This window comes from Pogoniulus pusillus, chromosome 2 (genome assembly GCF_015220805.1).
Source record: "Pogoniulus pusillus isolate bPogPus1 chromosome 2, bPogPus1.pri, whole genome shotgun sequence".
NCBI lineage: Eukaryota > Metazoa > Chordata > Aves > Piciformes > Lybiidae > Pogoniulus > Pogoniulus pusillus.
Genome location: NC_087265.1, coordinates 957,470 through 976,781, shown reverse-complemented (window position 1 = coordinate 976,781; position 19,312 = coordinate 957,470). Strand labels below are relative to the sequence as shown.

The following is a 19,312-nucleotide window of genomic DNA, read 5'->3' as shown; positions in this document are numbered from 1 at the left end:
GCTACAGCCTCCCTGCAGGCAGCTGCAGGCAGCAATGAGCTCTGCCCTGAGCCTCCTCTTCTGCAGGCTGCACCCCCCCAGCTCCCTCAGCCTCTCCTCACAGGGCTGTGCTCCAGGCCCCTCCCCAGCCTTGCTGCTCTTCTCTGGACACCTTCCAGCACCTCAACATCTCTCTGCAATGTAGGAGCCCAGAACTGGACACAGCACTCAAGGTGTGGCCTGAGCAGTGCTGAGCACAGGGGCAGAAGAACCTCCCTTGTCCTGCTGCCCACACTGCTCCTGAGCCAGCCCAGGATGCCAGTGGCTCTCTTGCCCACCTGGGCACACTGCTGCCTCCTCTTCAGCTCCTCTCTACCAACACCCCCAGGGTCCCTCCCTGCCTGGCCACTCTCCAGCCACAAAAACACTCACATAGTGCTTGTGATAACAGTACCTGGTGAGCAGAATCATCTTGTAGATTCTCAGTGGCATCCTGCAGCCTGAGCCTAAAGTGAGGCAGGTACAACTGTAGTTAAGCACAGATTCAATACTTATCACTTGAAATTAGGTTTGTTGTGTTTTTTGGTCAGACAGAATCCTCCCCAAGGGATACACAAAAGAGATCCTCAAAACTCCCTGATCTTTCTCAGCTTAACACTTCAGAGAGGAGGGGACAGAGCAGCCAGGATGAGATGCCAAAGGAAGCAGTCACAGCATCTCTGTCCTCTCCCTACCACCCTGTGCTGAGCAATTTGAGATGCAGACTGCTGGGCTGCAGGAGCAGCTTCTGTGATCTGCTGCAGCCCTAAGCCCAGAGCATTTGTGTCATAAGCACCTGTAGTTATCTGTGCAGCACCATAGTGGAGCCGAGCGCTGCTGCCCGTTGCTCCTGGCGTGACTCAGGCTGTGACACTCAGCAGGCAGCCAGGGATTTTGTGCTTCTTTGTAGTATTCACAAAGCTTTGTTTTAGCAGCTGGAAGCCAGCTGTGTGCTGGGAAGCAGCCCTAGCTGACCCCCACTCTGCCTTTTAGGTGCACTCAGAAATCCAACAAGGAAGCTGCAAAGTCCTGCACCTAGGAAACAGCAGCCCCATGAGTCACTATAGCTGGGAGTGGATCTATTGGAGATCAGCAGAGGGGGCCTGGTGGGCAACAGGGTGGCCATGAGCCAGCAGTGTGTCCTTGTGGGCAAGAAGGCCAAGAGCAGCCTGGGGTGGATTAGAAGAGCTGTGGATAGGAGGTCCAGAGAGGTTCTCCTGCCCCTCTGCTCTGCCCAGCTGAGGCCACATATGGAATATAGTGTCCAGTTCTGGGCACCTCCATTCAAGAAGGAGCTCAGGGAACTGCTGCAGAGAGGCCAGCCCAGAGCCCCCAAGCTGCTGCAGGCAGTGAACATCTCCTGTGAGGCCAGGCTGAGGGAGCTGGGGCTGGCAGCTGGCGGCAGAGCAGCCTGAGGGCTGCCCTCAGTGCTGAGCTAAAGATGTGCAGGGCAGTGTCGGGAGGACACAGCCAGGCTCTGCCCAGGGGTGGCCAAGGGCAGGACAAGGGGCACTGGGGGCAAGCTGGAGCAGAGGAGGAGCCATGGGAACAGGAGGGGAAAGTTTGTCAGTGTGAGGGTGTTGGAGCCCTGGAGCAGGCTGCCCAGAGAGGTTGTGGAGTCTCCTTCTCTGGAGCCTTTCCAGCCCCCTCTGGATGCATTCCTTGTGTGCCCTGCCCTGGGTGATGCTGCTCTGGCAGGGGGCTGGGACTGGATGAGCTCTGGAGGTCCCTTCCAAGCATTCCCCTAAGTCCAGCATTGCCAGTGCCCTCCACATGTGAGGCATGACCCAGTGCACCGAGCCTTGCCCTCAGCTTTACAGCACAAGCTCCACACAGAACTTTCTTTGCCTTCTTGTAGAAAGCAGAATGTGTATCAGAGTTTTTCCTCTGTGTTTTTTAGGTCCTGAGGAAGCAGATTCCAGGTGCAGCCCGAATCACATTGCCTGCATTGGCACCACCAGGTGCATTCACTTGTCCCAGCTCTGCAACGGCATCCACGACTGCTCCGACGGCTCTGACGAAGGCGTGCACTGCCGGGGTGAGTGGATTTGCTGGGGACAAAAGTGCTTTAGCCTGCACTGTTCTGCTATTTATTTGTGCTCTAAATTTGAGGCAAACCAATCCTTCCTTCTCCCTAGGCATGCAGGCAAAAGAAGTGTCAGCTGGCAGAGGCATACTTTCATTTGCGTTTTAAGTTCATTTGAAAAAGATTTGTTTTGGGCAGCAGATGTGGAGTAAGAAGCTGGGGCAGATGTTTTGACTCTGAAAAGTGTTAACCTTGAATGATGGAAATGGTTCTACCAAGGAAGGCTGCAGAAGCCCTTTCGTGGGGAGCAAATGTTGGGCATCACACTGTCTGCCAGGAGGTTGTGGAGGACAGAAGCACAGAAAGTCCCCTTCTCTGGGGACTTTCCAAGCCCACCTGGCTGTGTTCCTGTGTGCCCTGCCCTGGGTGATGCTGCTCTGGCATGGGAGCTGAACTGGAGATCCCTTCCAACCCTTAGCATTCTGTGACTCTGTGCTTTCTTAGAACTGACACTGGTGGTTTTCCTCCTGAGGAGACCTACCCTGAGAGAAGGAAAACTTCACAACTACCTAAGACAAGAGTTTTAAACCAGTTCCTTCTTGCTCTTGTGTCATCCCAACCCTAACCCACCTGGATGTGGTCCTGCTCTGTCAGGAGGGTTGGCCTGGGTGATCTCTGCTAGGTCTCTTCCAGCCCTCTGCTATTCTGACAGTGAGAAATCTGAAGGAGAAGCTGGTGAAGGTCAAACTGTTAATAGCTCAGCTCTACTACCCAGAGGTTGTGTTAAGGTCTGCCTGGAGGGTAGTTACAAAGCTGTCACATTAAGCCCCAAACTTGGATACCAGGAGTCATTATCATGTCAGTTATTCATCAGTAGACTTCACTCCTAGGTAAATGACTGGCGATGGTGCTCAACACATCTCATGTTCAAAGCCAGGAACTCAAAGACAGGTCCTGGGACTTCAGCTGCAATCCAAAGTGACAGTGTGTGCTAAAAAGATAGACTTAATGATCCAGTTCAGGAAGTCAAATAAGAGTTTGAAACTCCACGTGGGCACATTTCCAGAACTGCCACAGGACAATCTGAGCCTGCACCAAAAATAAGCCATAGAAAAATAAAGAAATAGTGGCAGAAATAAAATAGGCCTAAGAATCCAAAGGGCATCTGGAGTGAGTGGGAGAGGTGCTGCTGCTCCGACAGAAGCACCAACAGACACTTCTTTGGAAGCAGGTGAGGCTGCAGCCTGTCCTCAGCTGCTGGATGGCTCTCACTCACCCTGATAGCAGTCAGCTCTCCTCCTGCAGCCTCAACTTCAGGACAGTCCTCCTTCAGTGGGCATTATGCAAAGCCACATCTGTGTCACTGCATTGCTGTGAGGCATCCAGAAAAGCCCAGCAACAGTAGGACAAGGGGGAAGGGTTTGGAGCTGAGGCAGAGCAGGGTTAGAGTGGAGCTGAGGAAGAAGTTCTGCAGTGTGGGAGTGGTGAGAGTCTGTCCCAGGCTGCCCAGGGAGGCTGTGGCTGCCTCCTGCCTGGGGTGCTGCAGGCCAGGCTGGGTGAGGCAGTTCAGAGGCCCAGCCAGTCCTGTTGGGAGATACCTGCCTTGTGCCCAGGGCTATGCAAACCCAGGGAACAGCTGCAGGCTGTGTCCTAGGGGAATGCAGTGGACTGCTCTGGGAAAGCTCTGTTCTGCTCTCCAAGGACAGAGCTTTAATGGTGTTTGTTGTCGCCTGCTGTTGCTGTTTCGAGGCTCCCTCTGTAGAGAAAAGCAAACAAATACTGAAGCTCTTAGGCTGAGCATCTCCTTTCAGTTTAATTCAGCACTTCTTATTACCTTCCCGGTGATTAGTGCACATAGTTAGCAGATTGTTTCCCCCTGTTACAGCTAATAACAGTCTTTAGGGAATTATCTGTTGTAAGAACTGTAAAATGCCTTTTTGCACAGCTAAATTTTAGATGCTTTTATGGAGATAAACACTCTGGACATAATCTCTGTGTCAGGAGGCCCAGATGTGTAAAAAACCTGGCACTCCTCAACTCACCCTGCAAGGAGCAGGACCTACAGCTGCTGCCTGGCTGCAACCAGGTGGAGTTGGGCTCTTCTGCCAGGCAGCCAGGGACAGGACATGGGGACACAGCCTCAATCTGTGCCAGGGGAGGTCTAGGCAGGATGTTAGGAGGAAGTTGTTGGCAGAGAGAGTGATTGGCATTGGAATGGGCTGCCCAGGGAGGTGGTGGAGTGGCTGTGCCTGGAGGTGTTGAAGCCAAGCCTGGCTGGGGCACTTAGTGCCATGGTCTGGTTGCTTGGCCAGGGCTGGGTGCTAGGTTGGGCTGGGTGAGCTTGGAGCTCTCTGCCAACCTGGCTGATTCTGTGATTCTCTGATCCTCGAGTCTATTTTACCTGCACTTTCAGTGTACAGGATTGATGACAGTTTTCAGGGAGGAGATGCCAAGGCCTGACACAAAGTGGTTATGAAGCATCAGTGAGCCTGAGGCAGCAAGGTTTATCTTCAGCTGCAGTCTGCAGTGCCTGGGGAGAGCTTAGATGCCCTGTAACTCTGTTGCAAGCAGTCCTTTATTTATTTCCAGCTCCCTTGTGAGCATTTTTTTCCCCAGAAAATACAGGGGGCCTGAAACTTCTCTCTCTGGTGCAAGAGTTCACTTAATTCAGTATCTGAAGGGGGCTACAGGCAAGCTGGGGAGGGGCTTTTTAGGCTGTCAGGGTCATAGGACTGGAGGGATGGAACAAAGCTGGAAATGGAGAGATGCAGTCTGGATGTTAGGAAGAAGTTGTTCAGCATGAGGGTGGTGAGAGGCTGGAATGGGTTGCCCAGGGAGGTGTTGGAAGCCTCATCCCTGGAGGTGTTTAAGGCCAGGCTGGATGAGGCTGTGGCCAGCCTGATCTAGTGCGAGGTGTCCCTGGGCATGGCAGGGGGCTTGGGACTGGCTGCTCCTTATGGTCCCTTCCAACCCTGACTGGTTCCATGATTCTGATATGTCCTGCATGAACTGTTAGTAAAACTGCCCCTGAGGAGAAGTGCCTCTGAGGCCCCTGAGTGCGTCAGCAGTGTTGTGTTCTTACCTTTCCGTTGCCAGTGCCAGTGCCTCCCTTTGCTTTGGTTAGTATTTGGTGTTTGAAAGGAGGAAGGAACTAAGTGAAAGCACAAGTGCTGAAAAAGGTACTTTTGGTCCTCCTAAAGCTACTCTTAAAGTCACCCTAAAGTTACAGAATGGCATCGAATGGAAGACTGGGGGGGAGAAAGAAAAGAGCAGATTCTGAGGCTGGCATCCCAGCAGCTGCCAGCAGCACAGCTGTCAGTGTTCTGCCCCAGCAGCCCTCAGCCTGGCTAAACTATGACACTTGGTTTCAGGTTCTTCCACTCTCTGCCTGGGAGAATTGGGCTTCCCAGCTCCTTGTCTTCCCAAGGTGAATAGCCAAAGGCTGCCCAGGGAGGTGCTGGAGTCCCATCTCTGGAGTCACAGAATCACAGGCACATGCAGCTTGGCATCACCAAGCCCAGCTTAGAGCCCTACTCTACAAGATTCACCTTAAACCACAGCCCCAAGCACCACATCCACACCACCCTTAAACACAGCCAGCCTGGGGGACTCCACCACCTCCCTGGGCAGCTCATTCCACTCCCTGACCACTCTCTCCACAGAAAGCTGTGTCCTGTGTGGGAGTTGCCTTGGCTCCTCACGGTGCCTTTCTCTCTGGAGTAAGCAGTGAGACATCTATTTTAGCAGAATAGTTGAAGGTCCAGGTTGTGTGCCCAGCTGGCCAGGCAATGGCATCCTGGCCTGGATCACAACCAGTGTGGCCAGCAAGAGTTGGGGCAGTGATGGTGCGCCTGGACTCAGCCTGGGGAGCCCACAGCTTGAGCACTGAGCTCAGTTCTGGGCACCACAGTACAGAAAAGACATCGAGGGACTGGAGGATGTCCAGAGAAGAGCAATGAGGCTGGGAAGGGGTTTGGAGGGCATCATATGAGGAGCAGTGAGGGAGCTGAGGCTGTTCAGGCTGGAGAAGAGAAGGCTGAGGACAGAGCTCATTGCTCTTTACAGCAGTGAGGCTGGGGTTGGTCTCCTCTCCCCAGTAAGCAGCAATAGGATGAGAGGAAATTGGTTTGATTTGTGCCAGGGGAGGGTTAGGTTGGACATGAGGATGAACTTTAGTGAGAGAGTGGTGAGGGGTTGGAGCAGGCTGCCCAGGGAGGTGGTGGAGTCTGCATCCCTGGAGGTGTTCAAGGAGCTGTAGCTGTGCTGCTTCAGGACATGGTTTAGTGGCCATGGTAGCTGGGTTATGGTTGGTCTCAATGATCTGAGAGGTCTCTTCCAGCCTCAGTGATTCTATGATTTTGACTCTCATGGCAAAGAGTCAGTTCTGATCTAGCTTGGAGAGGAGGAGACTCAAGGTGTGACTTCATTCACATCTATAACGATGTGCAGGTGAGTGCCAGCAGGCTGCAGCCAGGCTCTGCTGGGTGGTGCCCAGTGCCAGGCCGAGGGGCAGTGGTGGGAGCTGAGGCAGAGGAGGGTCCATGTGCAGCTGAGCAGCAATGTTCCCGTGCGGGTGGCAGAGCCCTGGCACAGGCTGCCCAGGGGGGCTGTGCAGTCTCCCTCTAGTGGAGACACTCCAGAACTGCCTGCATGTGCTGCTGGGCCATCTGCTCTGGCAGGGGGCTGCTCTGGCAGGGGGCTGCACCAGATGAGCTTGGGAGGTCCCTTCCAGCCCCTGGTACTCCGTGATTCTGTTCCCATCTTTGCAGTGCATTGCTGAGTGACATGGGGGGCTCTGGGGGCTGGGGCAGGTGTGAGCCCACCTGGAACACATCTCTGGCTGTACACAACATTCACCTGCCTGGCCTGCATCCTGCCTTCTCACACCACAGAACTCACAGCTGAGCCACCACACAACTCACAGCTGAGCAGAAGAAAGTCAGGGCATCTTTCTTCCAGAAGAGGACTTGATTTTTGGTTTTACTGCACCCCACTTCTTTCCTTTGATGATTTTAACCTGATTGAAGTTTAATCCACAAAAGAAGTCTAAGCCATTTCCAGACTGTAGTTTAAAAAGTTAACAGTTATCACCATTCCTTAGGCTGTGACAGACAAGGCAAGGTGGCAGCAGCAGTTTGAAATGAGATTGATAATATTCAGTGGTGTGAAGAAGTTCTCTTGGACACTTGGGGGTCTTCTACTTGGAAGCAAAGCCCTGCAGACAGCATACAAAAAGTGGCTTTCAGAGCTCACTATTTCCTCTCTGGAAGATTTCAGGAAGGAAATTCTCTTTTCTCCATAGAGATCTGTGCTGAGAAAGTGCAACTTAGCCTTTGACTGACAGCAGTGGTGCCTGTCTGTGAAGTGTACAGGGTAAGGCAGTGTGAGATGACAAGGAAAGAGTTAAAACTTGTGGCAGAAAGAAACCAAGAAGAAGCAGCATTGCCACGGGGAGGTACAGACAATAAATGGCAAGTGAAAAGAATCGCTGGAAGCAATCAAGTGAGAGCAGAAGCTGGGAAAATACAGGGAGCAGTCAATACCAAAGTTCACTGCAATCCTTCATAGCAGCAAAGCAGGCCTGGATGGAGTCACTGCTCCGTTTGGAGCTGTGTGTTCAGGGAGAAGGGATTGTGGTGCCACTGTACTAATTCATGGAAGAGAGCAGGAGTTTGCCAGGAGGCTAAGAACATTTCCTCTCTCGTGAACATGGCTTTGCTGTGTGCAGTGGCATCATCTGCAGGGCTCAGCAGCCTTCGTTCTGCTGCTTACTCTGCCCTCTGTGTGTCTGCCTGTTGGGACTGCTCCTCTAGACCATGCTCAAGGACACCTCTCAGCTTGTCCAGGTTGTTCAAGGCCTCATCCATCCTGGCCTGCAATACTCCCAGCAAGGAGGCAGCCACAGCCTCCCTGGGCAGCCTGGGACACACTCTCACCACCCTCACACTCAACAACTTCTGCCTCAGCCCCACTCTAACCCTGCTCTGCCTCAGCTCCAAACCATTCCCCCTTGGCCTGGCTCAGACCCCCTCAGCACAAGTCCCTCTGCAGCCTTCCTGCAGGCTCCCTTCAGGCACTGGCAGCAGCTCTGAGGTGCCCCTGGAGCCTTCTCCCCTGCAGGCTGCACCCCCCCAGCTCCCTCAGCCTGTGCTCACAGCAGAGCTGCTCCAGCCCTGCCATCATCTTTGTGGCCTCCTCTGTCCTCACTCCACAGCTCTGCGTCCTCCTGCTGGCAATGTGGGGCACACTCTGCCTATTCACAGACTGCAGAATGTGGGTGTTTTTTCCCTGCTGTTGGGATAAAGCTCTGCTAATTGAAGGAATAACCTTAATTAATAATGTGACCGTTAATTTTAAACTTGATACTGAGTTAGTGCCATGTCCTACAGCCTCAGTGTCAGATGCAGGTGATGTCAGCAGCTGTCCCAAAACAATAGCCTGGGCTCTGGGCTGGTTGTGGCATCCTTTTTGTAGTCATTTCTGTAGTTGCAGTCATTGCTGTTGACTCTTGTTTATTTATTAAAAGCAAAGCTCTTCATTTAATGAGCATTCAGCTCTTGATTTACTTGCTGAGCTCACTCTTGAACAGCAACAAAAGCACTGTGAAGTCACATTGATCTGGTTTTTGAAGTTTATGGTAGCTGGAGGCCAGTGTCTAGTGCAGGGCTCAGGACTGGGACCAGTACTGTTGTTCCACTTGCTTCAAGAGGTGAGCTCCCAGCACAGGCAGCAGGAGGAACAAGCTGGGGCCTAAAGTAAATCCACTTAGAGCTGCCCAGCTGGTTTAGACCTCATCTCTCTGGACAGCCATATCCACCCTGGCATGCTGTAGTGCTTCCAAAGTGTTCAGCCCTGCAGTGCTTGCATAAGGAGTCTCAGTCTGCTGAGCTCAGCAAGGCTGCTCTCAGTGCTCACCAAAGCAGCCAAGGTGTGGGCTGTGAACAGAAGTGGGAATTGCCTGTTGAGAAGGTTTAGACTGGACATTAGGGAAAAGTGTTCTGTGGAGAGAGTGGTCAGGGAGTGGAATGAGCTGCCCAGGGAGGTGGTGGAGTCACCCAGCCTGGCTGTGTTTCAGGGTGGTTTGGATGTGATGCCTGTGGCTATGGTTTAAGGTGAGCCTTGTAGAGTAGAGTTCTAGGTTGGGCTTGGTGCTCCTGAGGGGCTTTGCCAGCCTGCATGGTGCTGTGATTAGCCTGAGCTGCACTCACCTCCAAGTGAAGAGAGTCGTGTGAGGGTGATAGAATCCCTGCTAGGGGATACAGCTGCAGGGCTCTGCTCTGGCTTTGGCAGGGAAACTGCTTCCCACTTCTTTCTGTTCCCCTGCCGAAGGCGCAGCTGTGCAGCTGGGCACTTGCCACAGAGGTGCTTTGGGCTTCCAGGCCTCAGGAGGGATCTGTCTGCCTTCAGAGGGAGCTCTCAGCAGCAGCAACAGCATCTGAGAGGGGTTGGCTGTGGCTTGTCATGGGCGGTTTTGGTGGTGGAACCATGGGAAAAAGCTGTTGGCTTGGTAAATCTTTGCATCAGTTCCAGTCTGAGGCCTGAGTGAGCAAGTCACAGACTCCATAAGGTCTGGAAACTGTTCAAACAGAAATTGCTGAGGGCTGCTCTGGGGGGAGGTTGTTGGCTTGTTGGGGATTTCCTGTCATTTCTTGTTCAGGTTTTGCTGCTTTTGCTTCACTACTGCTGCCTGCTGTGGATGCATTTTTGGGGCTAGCTGGGTGCTTTTGCTGCAAGTGAGGAATCTAACCAACATGGAATCAAGCAGGCTGGAAGAGACCTCCAAGCTCCTCCAACCTAGCACCCAGCCCTGCTCAATCAACCAGACCATGGCACTAAGTGCCCCAGCCAGGCTTTGCTTCAACACCTCCAGGCACAGCAACTCCATCACCTCCCTGGGCCTCCCTGGGCAGCCCATTCCAATGCCAGTCACTCTCTTTAACAACAACTTCCTCCTAACATCCAGCCCAGACCTGCCCTGGCACAGCTTGAGACTGTGTCCCCTTCTTCTGCTGCTGGTTGCAGTTTTGTCTAAGCTCATCCTCTCCCAGCCTGCACACAAACGAGCTGGACTTTCCTCCTGGTCATACCCTCCCCCTGAAGAGGGCAAAGGGTGAGCAGGCAACCACAAAGCCCCTACCTTCCCCTAGCAGCCTGAGCCATTCTCTCATCCTTTGTTTTTCCCCTCAGCCCATCTCTGCTATTTTTAAAGCACCGTGTGTCACCAGCTGCAGTGTAATTTGCTTCCAGAATACAGTGCTAACATTTCTCAAGTCTCCTCAGAGAGTCATCTGAAGATGGATGTTTTCAAGGCAGAAAAAAAAGAGATATATAACCCAAACACTGCAGGAAAAAAAAGCTTTTTTTTGCTCCCTGGAAGTTAATTAGAATTCATAATATTAATTGCTGTTTCTTCTCAGAGAGGTGTTGCTCTGCTTTCGTTTAGAAGTGTTGAGATTTGCAGGTCCTTGATAACTTTAAGGAGCTCAGGAGATGTATTGGTGCTCTGGAAAGACACAAAAAGCTCTAATTAGTCTGTAGGAAATGGAGTCCCTGGCACATTAGGCAATTGCCTCTCATCCTGGCTGTCACTGGCGCTGTCATTCCTTACTTCCCTTCCTTTTCCCCTCCATAGCTGCTTTGTCAGGGAGTGCAAGGTTTCTGTCACAGAGGAAAATCTGTCTTGATAGCAGGAATCTGGTCTGTGGCTTGAGCTCCTTGGTACTAAGGTACTAATTAGTACCTTCCAATCATTCTGATTGGTCACACCAGAGACAGTTCTCACACACATGAAAAGTCACAGTATCACAGTATCACCAAGGTTGGAAGAGACCTCACAGTTCATCAAGTCCAACCCTTTACCACAGAGCTCAAGGTGAGACCATGGCACCAAGTGCCACGTCCAGTCCTGCCTTGAACAGCTCCAGGGACGGCGACTCCACCACCTCCCCGGGCAGCCCATTCCAGTGCCCAATGACTCTCTCAGGGAAGTCCTGGATGGATTAGAACAACTGAGGGGAGTAGGTCCAGAGAGGTTCTCCTGCCCCTCTACTTTGCCCTGCTGGGGCCACATCTGCAATGTTGTGTCCAGTTCTGGGCTCCTCCGTTCAAGAAGGAGCTCAGGGAACTGCTGCAGAGAGGCCAGCCCAGAGCCCCCAAGCTGCTGCAGGCAGTGAACATCTCCTGTGAGGCCAGGCTGAGGGAGCTGGGGCTGGCAGCTGGCAGCAGAGCAGCCTGAGGGCTGCCCTCAGTGCTGAGCTAAAGATGTGCAGGGCAGTGTCGGGAGGACACAGCCAGGCTCTGCCCAGGGGTGGCCAAGGGCAGGGCAAGGGGCACTGGGGGCAAGCTGGAGCAGAGGAGGTGCCACAGGAACAGGAGGGGAAAGTTTGTCTGTGTGAGGGTGTTGGAGCCCTGGAGCAGGCTGCCCAGAGAGGTTGTGGAGTCTCCTTCTCTGGAGCCTTTCCAACCCCTCCTGGCTGTGTCCCTGCGTGCCCTGCCCTGGGGGATGCTGCTCTGGCAGGGGGCTGGGACTGGATGAGCTCCGGTGGTCCCCTCCACCCCCCCCCCATCCTGTGGGTGTGCAGAGTCGGCGCCGGGGGGCAGCAGGTGGGTGCCAGAGGGGGCAGGGGCAGTTCAGATGCAATCAACGGGACTGCTGTATTCAGAGCACTCAGCAGGCTCTCCTCATGAGGAGTGGCGCTAGCAGGAGCAGACACAACGTTGCCTGCTGTGCCTCAATTGGAAAACAGAAGTTTCTGTGGGATTTGATTGACTGGAGACTGGGGAAAGTTTGAGTGGGAGGAGATAAAGCACAGCCCGGTCCCCAGAGCACAGTGCTGGCAGTGCTGGCTGGGCACGGAGGGAGAGCAGTGCCGAGCTGAGCACCGCTGTCAGCGCTTGCTGCTTCTCCTTGCTCAGGCAGTGGAGCCCACGGCCCCTGGGCTTTTAGCTCCCCGCGGCCTGCTGATGGCAGGCAGATTTCAGCAGGTGCCTGCCTGCTGCCCTGCCTCCGAAGGGGCTGCTGTGTGCTCTTTCTGATCCGTCTGCCTTTCAGCTGCCACACTCCTCTGAGTCGTGCAGCTGAGCTGAGCAGGGAGGTGCCAGTGAGTGAGAGGTGATTGCCCTCGTTTGCCATCAGCCCAAGCCCAGGTTTCACTGGCAGGTGCCAGGAAAGGTTGCACTCGTTCTGCAGGGCAGCGCTGGCTTGGCCTGGAGAGCCACAGAATCGCAGCGTGCCAGGGGCTGGCAGGGACCTCCCACGCTCAGCCAGCTCACCCCCTGCCAGAGCAGCATCCTCTACACCAGACCACGCAGGAGAACATTCAGTCTGCACTGGGGACTACGGCAGGCAGCAGTCACCACCTGGCTGTTGCTGCTTACAGCGGGGAAAGGCTGCAGTTCTGGAGTAGAGTTAGGTGTTTTAATCATGGGCAGGACTACTTCAGTCTATTCATCACGTTGGTGCCTGGCTAGTGTGCTATTGTTGGGCCTGATTTGCCAGAGCATTCATTCCTTGCTTGTTATTTTGTCACTGCATTATAATTTCATTATTCTCTGACCTTGCTTGTCCTTCGCTCCCGCAATAGCAAGTGAAGGGTGGCTGGAAGTGTTTGGATGACATAAAGACCAAGGCAAGCTTTTGTTTGTCAGTGAAACTGCAGGCAGTTGAGTTCTTTGTTGAGTTCAGCTGATTTTCTGTGGTGCTTGCAGACATGCTCAGTGGCACAGCACCAAACACGGCCATGCACTCTGACCTGGACAGCTACCCAAGCAGGAAAAACAAAGGTGAGCTTAACATCTGCCCTGCTCAGACCTCACCTCCAACCCTCCCTCCAGTGCTGCTGTCCCCAGCAAAAGGACACAGAGCTGTGGAGTGACGCCAGAGGAGGCCACAAAGATGCTCCAAGGGCTGGAGCAGCTCTGCTGTGAGCACAGGCTGAGGGAGCTGGGGGGGTGCAGCCTGCAGAGGAGAAGGCTCCAGGGGCACCTCAGAGCTGCTGCCAGTGCCTGAAGGGATCCTGCAGGAAGGCTGCAGAGGGACTTGTGCTGAGGGGTCTGAGCCAGGCCAAGGGGGAATGGTTTGGAGCTGAGGCAGAGCAGGGAGCAGAGAGTGGAGCTGAGGCAGAAGTTCTCCAGTGTGAGGGTGGTGAGAGTGTGTCCCAGGCAGCCCAGGGAGGCTGTGGCTGCCTCCTTGCTGGAGGTGCTGCAGGCCAGGCTGGATGAGTCCTGGAGCAGCTGAGTGCAGCTGAGAGGTGTCTCTGGGCATGGTGTGGAGGTTGGAGCCCATGAGCAGAGTTAATTGGCTTCTGTTTTGCAAAACCTCTGCAGCACCTCCCTTGTGCTGTGGTGCCCTGCACAGAAAGGCCAGGAGCACTTTCACTGTGTGCCATGCACTCCGAAGCTAATGCAGCAGAGTCGTTACTGAGGTGGGGAAGGGAACACGTTGATGGCCTAGTTTCAGTAGATAGGGAAAAGCTGATGCAACATTTTGAGAACAAGAATTTGCTGTGCTCCAAAGTGTTTGGATTCTAATCTTCCACTGTGTTGCAGGCTACTCTGGTGCACTGATATAATTTTCACCCACTACTCACATTTTACACCAATGTGGAGCAAGAGGTACTGGAGAGACAGCCTCAGAGGACCTCATCTTAAGTTGCAAATGAAATTTCCTTAGTGTTCATACATCAGTTTCTGTATCTCATCCCAGACCAAACTCATCAGTCCTTCCACCCGTAACTGATATTGTGATAGTGGCAATTAATAAGAATGGGTTTAAACTGTCAGAGGGAAGATTGAAAGTGGATGTTAGAAAGAAGTTCTTTGCAGTGAGGGTCATGAGACACTGGCACAGGTTGTCCAGGGATGCTGTAGCCAGGTGGGGTTGGGCTCTGCTGCCATGCACCCAGCAACAGAAGGGGACACAGTCTGGAGTTGTGCCAGGCTGGATGTTGTTAGGAAGTTGTTGGCAGAGAGAGTGATTGGCATTGGAATGGGCTGCCCAGGGAGGTGGTGGAGTCACTGTGCCTGGAAGTGTTGAAGCCAAGCCTGGCTGGGGCACTTAGTGCCATGGTCTGGTTGCTTGGCCAGGGCTGGGTGCTAGGTTGGGCTGGAGGAGCTTGGAGCTCTCTTCCAACCTGGCTGATTCCATTTCTGTAATAACTAAGGGATGGGCTGGCACTGTGCCTCCTGCCTCACAGGTGCTCTGGATGTGCCAGAACCAGACCTCCATGGCTCCACTTAGAAAATCCTTGGTTCCTGTGCTATTTTGTTCCAAAGTCCAGGCACGCTCTGTTCATTGTCTTGACTGTATTTGTTCTGTGAGGTCTGTATAGGCTTAACTTTCATTAGCTACTGTGTTTTATTCTGTCCTGAGTTATCACTATGAGAGCAGCCAGGGCTGCTGTAACAGATTCCCTGCCTTCCGTCCCACACATGGATGCATTTCACAGAATTGACCAGCTTGGAAAGGCCCTCTGGGATCATCCAGTCCAACCTAGCACCTAACCCTTCTCATCAACTAACCCATGGCACTAAGTGCCTCATCCAGCCTCCTCTCAAACACCTCCAGGGGTGGGGACTCCACCACCTCCCTGGGTAGCCCATTCCAATGCCAATCACTCTCTCTGTGAAGAACTTCCTCCTAACATCCAGCCTGAACCTGCCCTGGCACAACTTGAGACTGTGTCTCCTTCCTCTGTTGCTGGTTGCCTGGCAGCAGAGCCCAACCCCACCTGGCTACAGCCTCCTTTCCGTATGAGGATGACTCTTAGGTTGCAGTTACTTTCTGATCCTTTTGCTTGGAAAATGCTTACTGTCCAGCACTGACCTGAGTGTTTTTATTTGTGTTAGCTCAAGTGCTTGGCACGTAGAAGCAAAAGCAAGGAATAAAACCACAACCTTCTGCACCAAAGAGCTGTGGCAGGCACTGGAATGAGCTGCCCAGGGAGGTGTTGGGGTCACCCACCCTGGATGTGTTGAAGGATGGTTTGGATGTGGTGCTGGGGGTATGCTATCTTGTAGAGTAGGGTTCTAGGTTGGACTCGGTGATCCTGAGGGGCTTTGCCAACCTGCATGTGTCTGTGATTCTGAAGGGGTGATAAGAAACAGTTATGAAATGCAAATGTCCTGCCCACAGTTGTGTTTTTTAGGAGGGTGACACATTGCTCCTGTGCCAAGCTGTAGGCCTGGGGAGCAGCCCTTGGGCACACAGAAAGGAGAAGGCTTAGCATGCAGGTCTCTGTTTCAGCAGCAGTGTCTGTTCGGTCCTCAGGCTTTCTTCCCAAGACTCCTTTTCATCTTCAGCTTGGAAATCAAATAGAAAAGAAATGGCTTTCATAAGGTTGGCTTTATTTGTTTAGTGGCTTAGTCTAATGAACAGGGCTATTCCCAGCCAGCTAAAGGGCAGATCAGAAGCAGTACAACAAAGGTATGCAGTGTTGTGCTGCAAGGAAGCTGAGGCTGGCAAATGTCCAACCGTGCCCGGCGAGAAGACAAGAAGTGAGCGCAGGCTGCTGCCACACCACTCTGAAACACAACTGTTACTCAGTGCTGCACTCTCGGTGCTTTTGTCCCTCCTCTGTCTTCTCCACCTTCTCCTTGCTGTTGGCTTCTGGCAGAGCAATCCCATTCTCCAGAGGAAGGGTTTGTCATATGTGACTGCAGTTCAGACACTCCCCGAGCGCGCTGTGCCCTGCTAGAGCTGTGCCACCCTGGCCTGGAGGTGGAAGCAGGCTTCCTTGATCTTGCACCCCATTGAGCTGCCTAATGAAGGTAGTGGAGAGCAGCCAAGGCATCAAAAGCAGCCCCCAGCCACTCTGCTGCCTGACTTGCTGCTTTGTTGATTCCTTGTACCCAGGAATAATCAAGTGTAGTGTTGTAAGCATCGGCACCTTGGTGCTGTGGAGAAGTTGTGCTGCAAGATCTCTGTTTGATGGAGCCTGAATTGCAGTGCCTGGCCAGAGCTGTTCTCTAGCTGCTTCCATTGTTCCTGCTGGGGTTTTTGTGTTGTTCAAGGAAGCAATTCACAGTGCTTGAGTCACCAAAATTCCAGGTGACACGACAAGCCCTAAAAGCATTTCTGGCTCCCAGAGCCTCTTCTGTGCCATAAGAAAAGCAGTTAAACAACTGGGAGTCTTGATGCTGCTTTCCTTAAGCTGCCTTCCTGCCTACTTTCCAGCAGGGCTCCCCAGGACACCGTTCCACACTGGCTTACCCCTCTGTGCCACATAGAGCCCAGCAGAGCTGTGTGCATGGCTGCGGTGCAGTGCAAGCAGCAGGCAGCTGCTGCCCGCCCTGAGCAGGAGCATTAACCTTGGGAGTGACCCCTCTAGGCCAGAAGGAATGGGGAGTGTGCTGCTCTAATGTCCATACTGCACAGAATTAGAAGCTCTTAATGACCTGCCATTTCTCTTGTGTCCACCCCAACACTTACTCATCCAGGATGTGCCTTCCTCAAGGCTTCAGTGTGGGGGCTTTCTTCTGGTACAAATTCTAGCAGGCTTTTCATGGAACTCTAGAAGGGAGATGGGAACCTTTTCATTGCTGATTCTCCTCCTGCATGGACAGAGCTGCAGTCTGCTACGCCTGGCATAGAATCCTGTCATAGAATGGCTTAGGTCGGAAGGGAGCTCCACCCTCCCCGCATGGGCAGGGATGCCTCTCGGCTAGACTCAGCTGCTCAGGGCCTCCTGCTAAGGGAAGCTGATGAGAGCAGAGGGGCCATGAAGGCTGCTCTTTGGAGCACTTCTGTTACGGGGTGCAGTGCTGGCTTCATCTTTGTAGTGGTTCTGGGCATCACCTGCTCCCCCCAGGCACAAGGGTTCACCCAGACTAACTCAGCCAGCTGGCAGTTAAGGAATGAAGCTTTATACAGAGAGCTTAGCACAGTTATGTGTGCAGTGTGCTACAGATACTTGCAGCTGCGTACACTGATATACAAGTTAAAACTAGTACAGAAATACAAGACCCCTCCCAGCAGTCAGAGTGCCCAGGAGGGGCTCCCAACCACCCTTCCACCTTTTATCCACCCCCTCCCTTATCTCAGGATCTCCCTTATGTGCAGGGTGAGCTGCGAAGGTCAGCAGGAGGTGCTGGAAGCAGAATGATTAGTTGGGAATGCGCAGGCTCAGGCAGAAGAGGTAATACAGCAGCAGCCAGGCAGAGACTGAACTGATCTTTGTGTCCTTGCTTTGATATATGCCAGCAGAAGGAATGGGTGATACAGGCATCAGCTTATTGTCTTTTCACAGCCAATGGGCTAATCTCATTACAATATTCCAGTTAGCCTCACACTAGCAGAGTTTTCCTAAAGGAAGGGTTCTTTTTCGGTTCATGACCTGTGGCCCCAAACTGGACATGATTCCAGGTGTTACTTTCACACTCCAGGCAGTGCCTACCAAGCATCCAGCAGCTGTGCGTTGAAGCTTCCCAGCCATCCTGCCAGCCCTCGAGGAATGCTGTGCTGCTTCTCAGTGAGAAATGCAATGCAGTGTATTGTTCCATGACGAGCAGTTGGTTACAGAGCACATCTGTGTGTTAAACCACAACCCAGCAGCACTCTGTGCCCCAGACGTGTTTTGTCTGTGCTTCCTTTCACCTTCTGCTGTGCCGTGCTTTAGCTGGGTAGTGCATGTCCACCTGGGGGTGTGTATATGACAACCTGTGAACACAGGTGGCTTGAAGTGGAGGTTGTACTTCTTTCATAGCACCTAGCACCACTTAGGCATCCAGATTGCCCTGAAGTAGATGACTGCTTTCCTGCTGGCTCAAGTGCATGGCTTTTATCCTCCGTTAAATCCAAAGGGGAGTCCCTGTGTGCATGCTCTGCTGTAGTACTGACTGCACCTCAGAGAAACATCTGCCCTGCCCTCTGCATCTCTGGCATCATCTTCATCACACTTCCAGGCACTGTATTTCAGTCTGGAAGTGACTCTGACTTTACATAGAATCATAGAATCAAGCAGGTTGGAAGAGACCTCCAAGATCATCCAGTCCAACCTATCACCCAGCCCCATCCAGTCAACTAGACCATGGCACTAAGTGCCAGTCGCTATGCTGTTGCTACATTTCCTTACCCCCTGGAATAATCCCAGTTTCTGAATTTCCTTGTTCTGTTCCAGCCCTTTCACTGCAGTTTTCTGGAAACCTGAATACTGCTTTTGCCCTCTCCTAGGTGTGTAGGTGGATGGGATCAGTTCCTCCATACAGTGTGCCCAGGTGGCCAGGAGAGACAATGGCATTCTGGCCTGGATCAGGAGCAGTGTGGCCAGCAGGAGCAGGGCAGTCCTTCTGCCCCTATGCTCTGCACTGCTCAGGCCACACCTTGAGTGCTGTGTCCAGTTCTGGGCTCCTCAATTCCAGAGAGATGTTGAGGTGCTGGAAGGTGTCCAGAGAAAGGACCTTTCAGTTTGCTGAAGCCCAGAATGTGATTGACTCTCTGGGCTCTGTTGGGCATTGCTGAGCAACCAACACCCCCAGTCCTTGTCTGCAGAGTGAAGAGGATCAACAACCCTTCTCTGCTGATTAGATTTGAAACTTTCCTCTTCTCCAGATGCAGGCAGAGTAATTACTGGAGCAAATCTAAGTCTAAAAGGGAGGGAATGCATCTGCATTTGATCTGAAAGGAGACAAGAAGCTCCAGAATACGGAGGGTATTAAGGTAATTTTATTTATTGACTCATTGCATAGTCTGGAGACAGCAACAGTGCAAAAAGTCAGCCAGTACTTTTGGAGAGCTCAGAAAGGTTTCTGCTTTATATTAGAATGGTTTCAAGACTCACGGTCCACACACGCCCCAAAACACAGGAGAATAGTGACCTTACCAAAGACTCAAATGCTTGAGGTCATCGTTCTTTTGTGGATGCTCCCTCCTTGGGGGTGTTCAAGGCCAAGTTGAAGCCCTGAGCAGTCTGTTCTAGTGGGAGGTGTCCCTGCCTATGACAGGGGGCTGGAACTGGATGAGCTTTGAGGTCCCTTCCAATCTAAACCATTCCATGATTCTCTATCCCTCCACCTCACCTCATTACAGACATTAGATGACTTTGCAGGTCCCTTCCAGCATAAACCATTCTATAATTCTGTGATTATCACTTCTGTCCCCAGCAGGAGGAGGACACAGAGTGGTGGAGTGGGGCCAGGGGAGGCCACAAAGATGCTGCAAGGGCTGGAACAGCTCTGCTGTGAGCACAGGCTGAGGGAGCTGGGGGGGTGCAGCCTGCAGAGGAGAAGGCTCCAGGGGCACCTCAGAGCTGCTGCCAGTGCCTGAAGGGCTCC

At 52.8% G+C, this 19,312-nt stretch overlaps 1 protein-coding gene across 7 annotated transcripts in view; it reads left to right on the top strand.

The window, feature by feature from the left end:
- The window catches only part of LRP1B (LDL receptor related protein 1B), a 646,717-nt gene that overhangs the window by 294,475 nt on the left and 332,930 nt on the right, over positions 1-19,312 (top strand). For all 7 annotated transcript variants that reach the window (XM_064154536.1, XM_064154527.1, XM_064154516.1 and 4 more), the window contains one exon: positions 1,919-2,056. In XM_064154536.1, the coding sequence (XP_064010606.1) occupies positions 1,919-2,056 (138 nt within the window). The remainder of the gene's footprint in view (positions 1-1,918; positions 2,057-19,312) is intronic.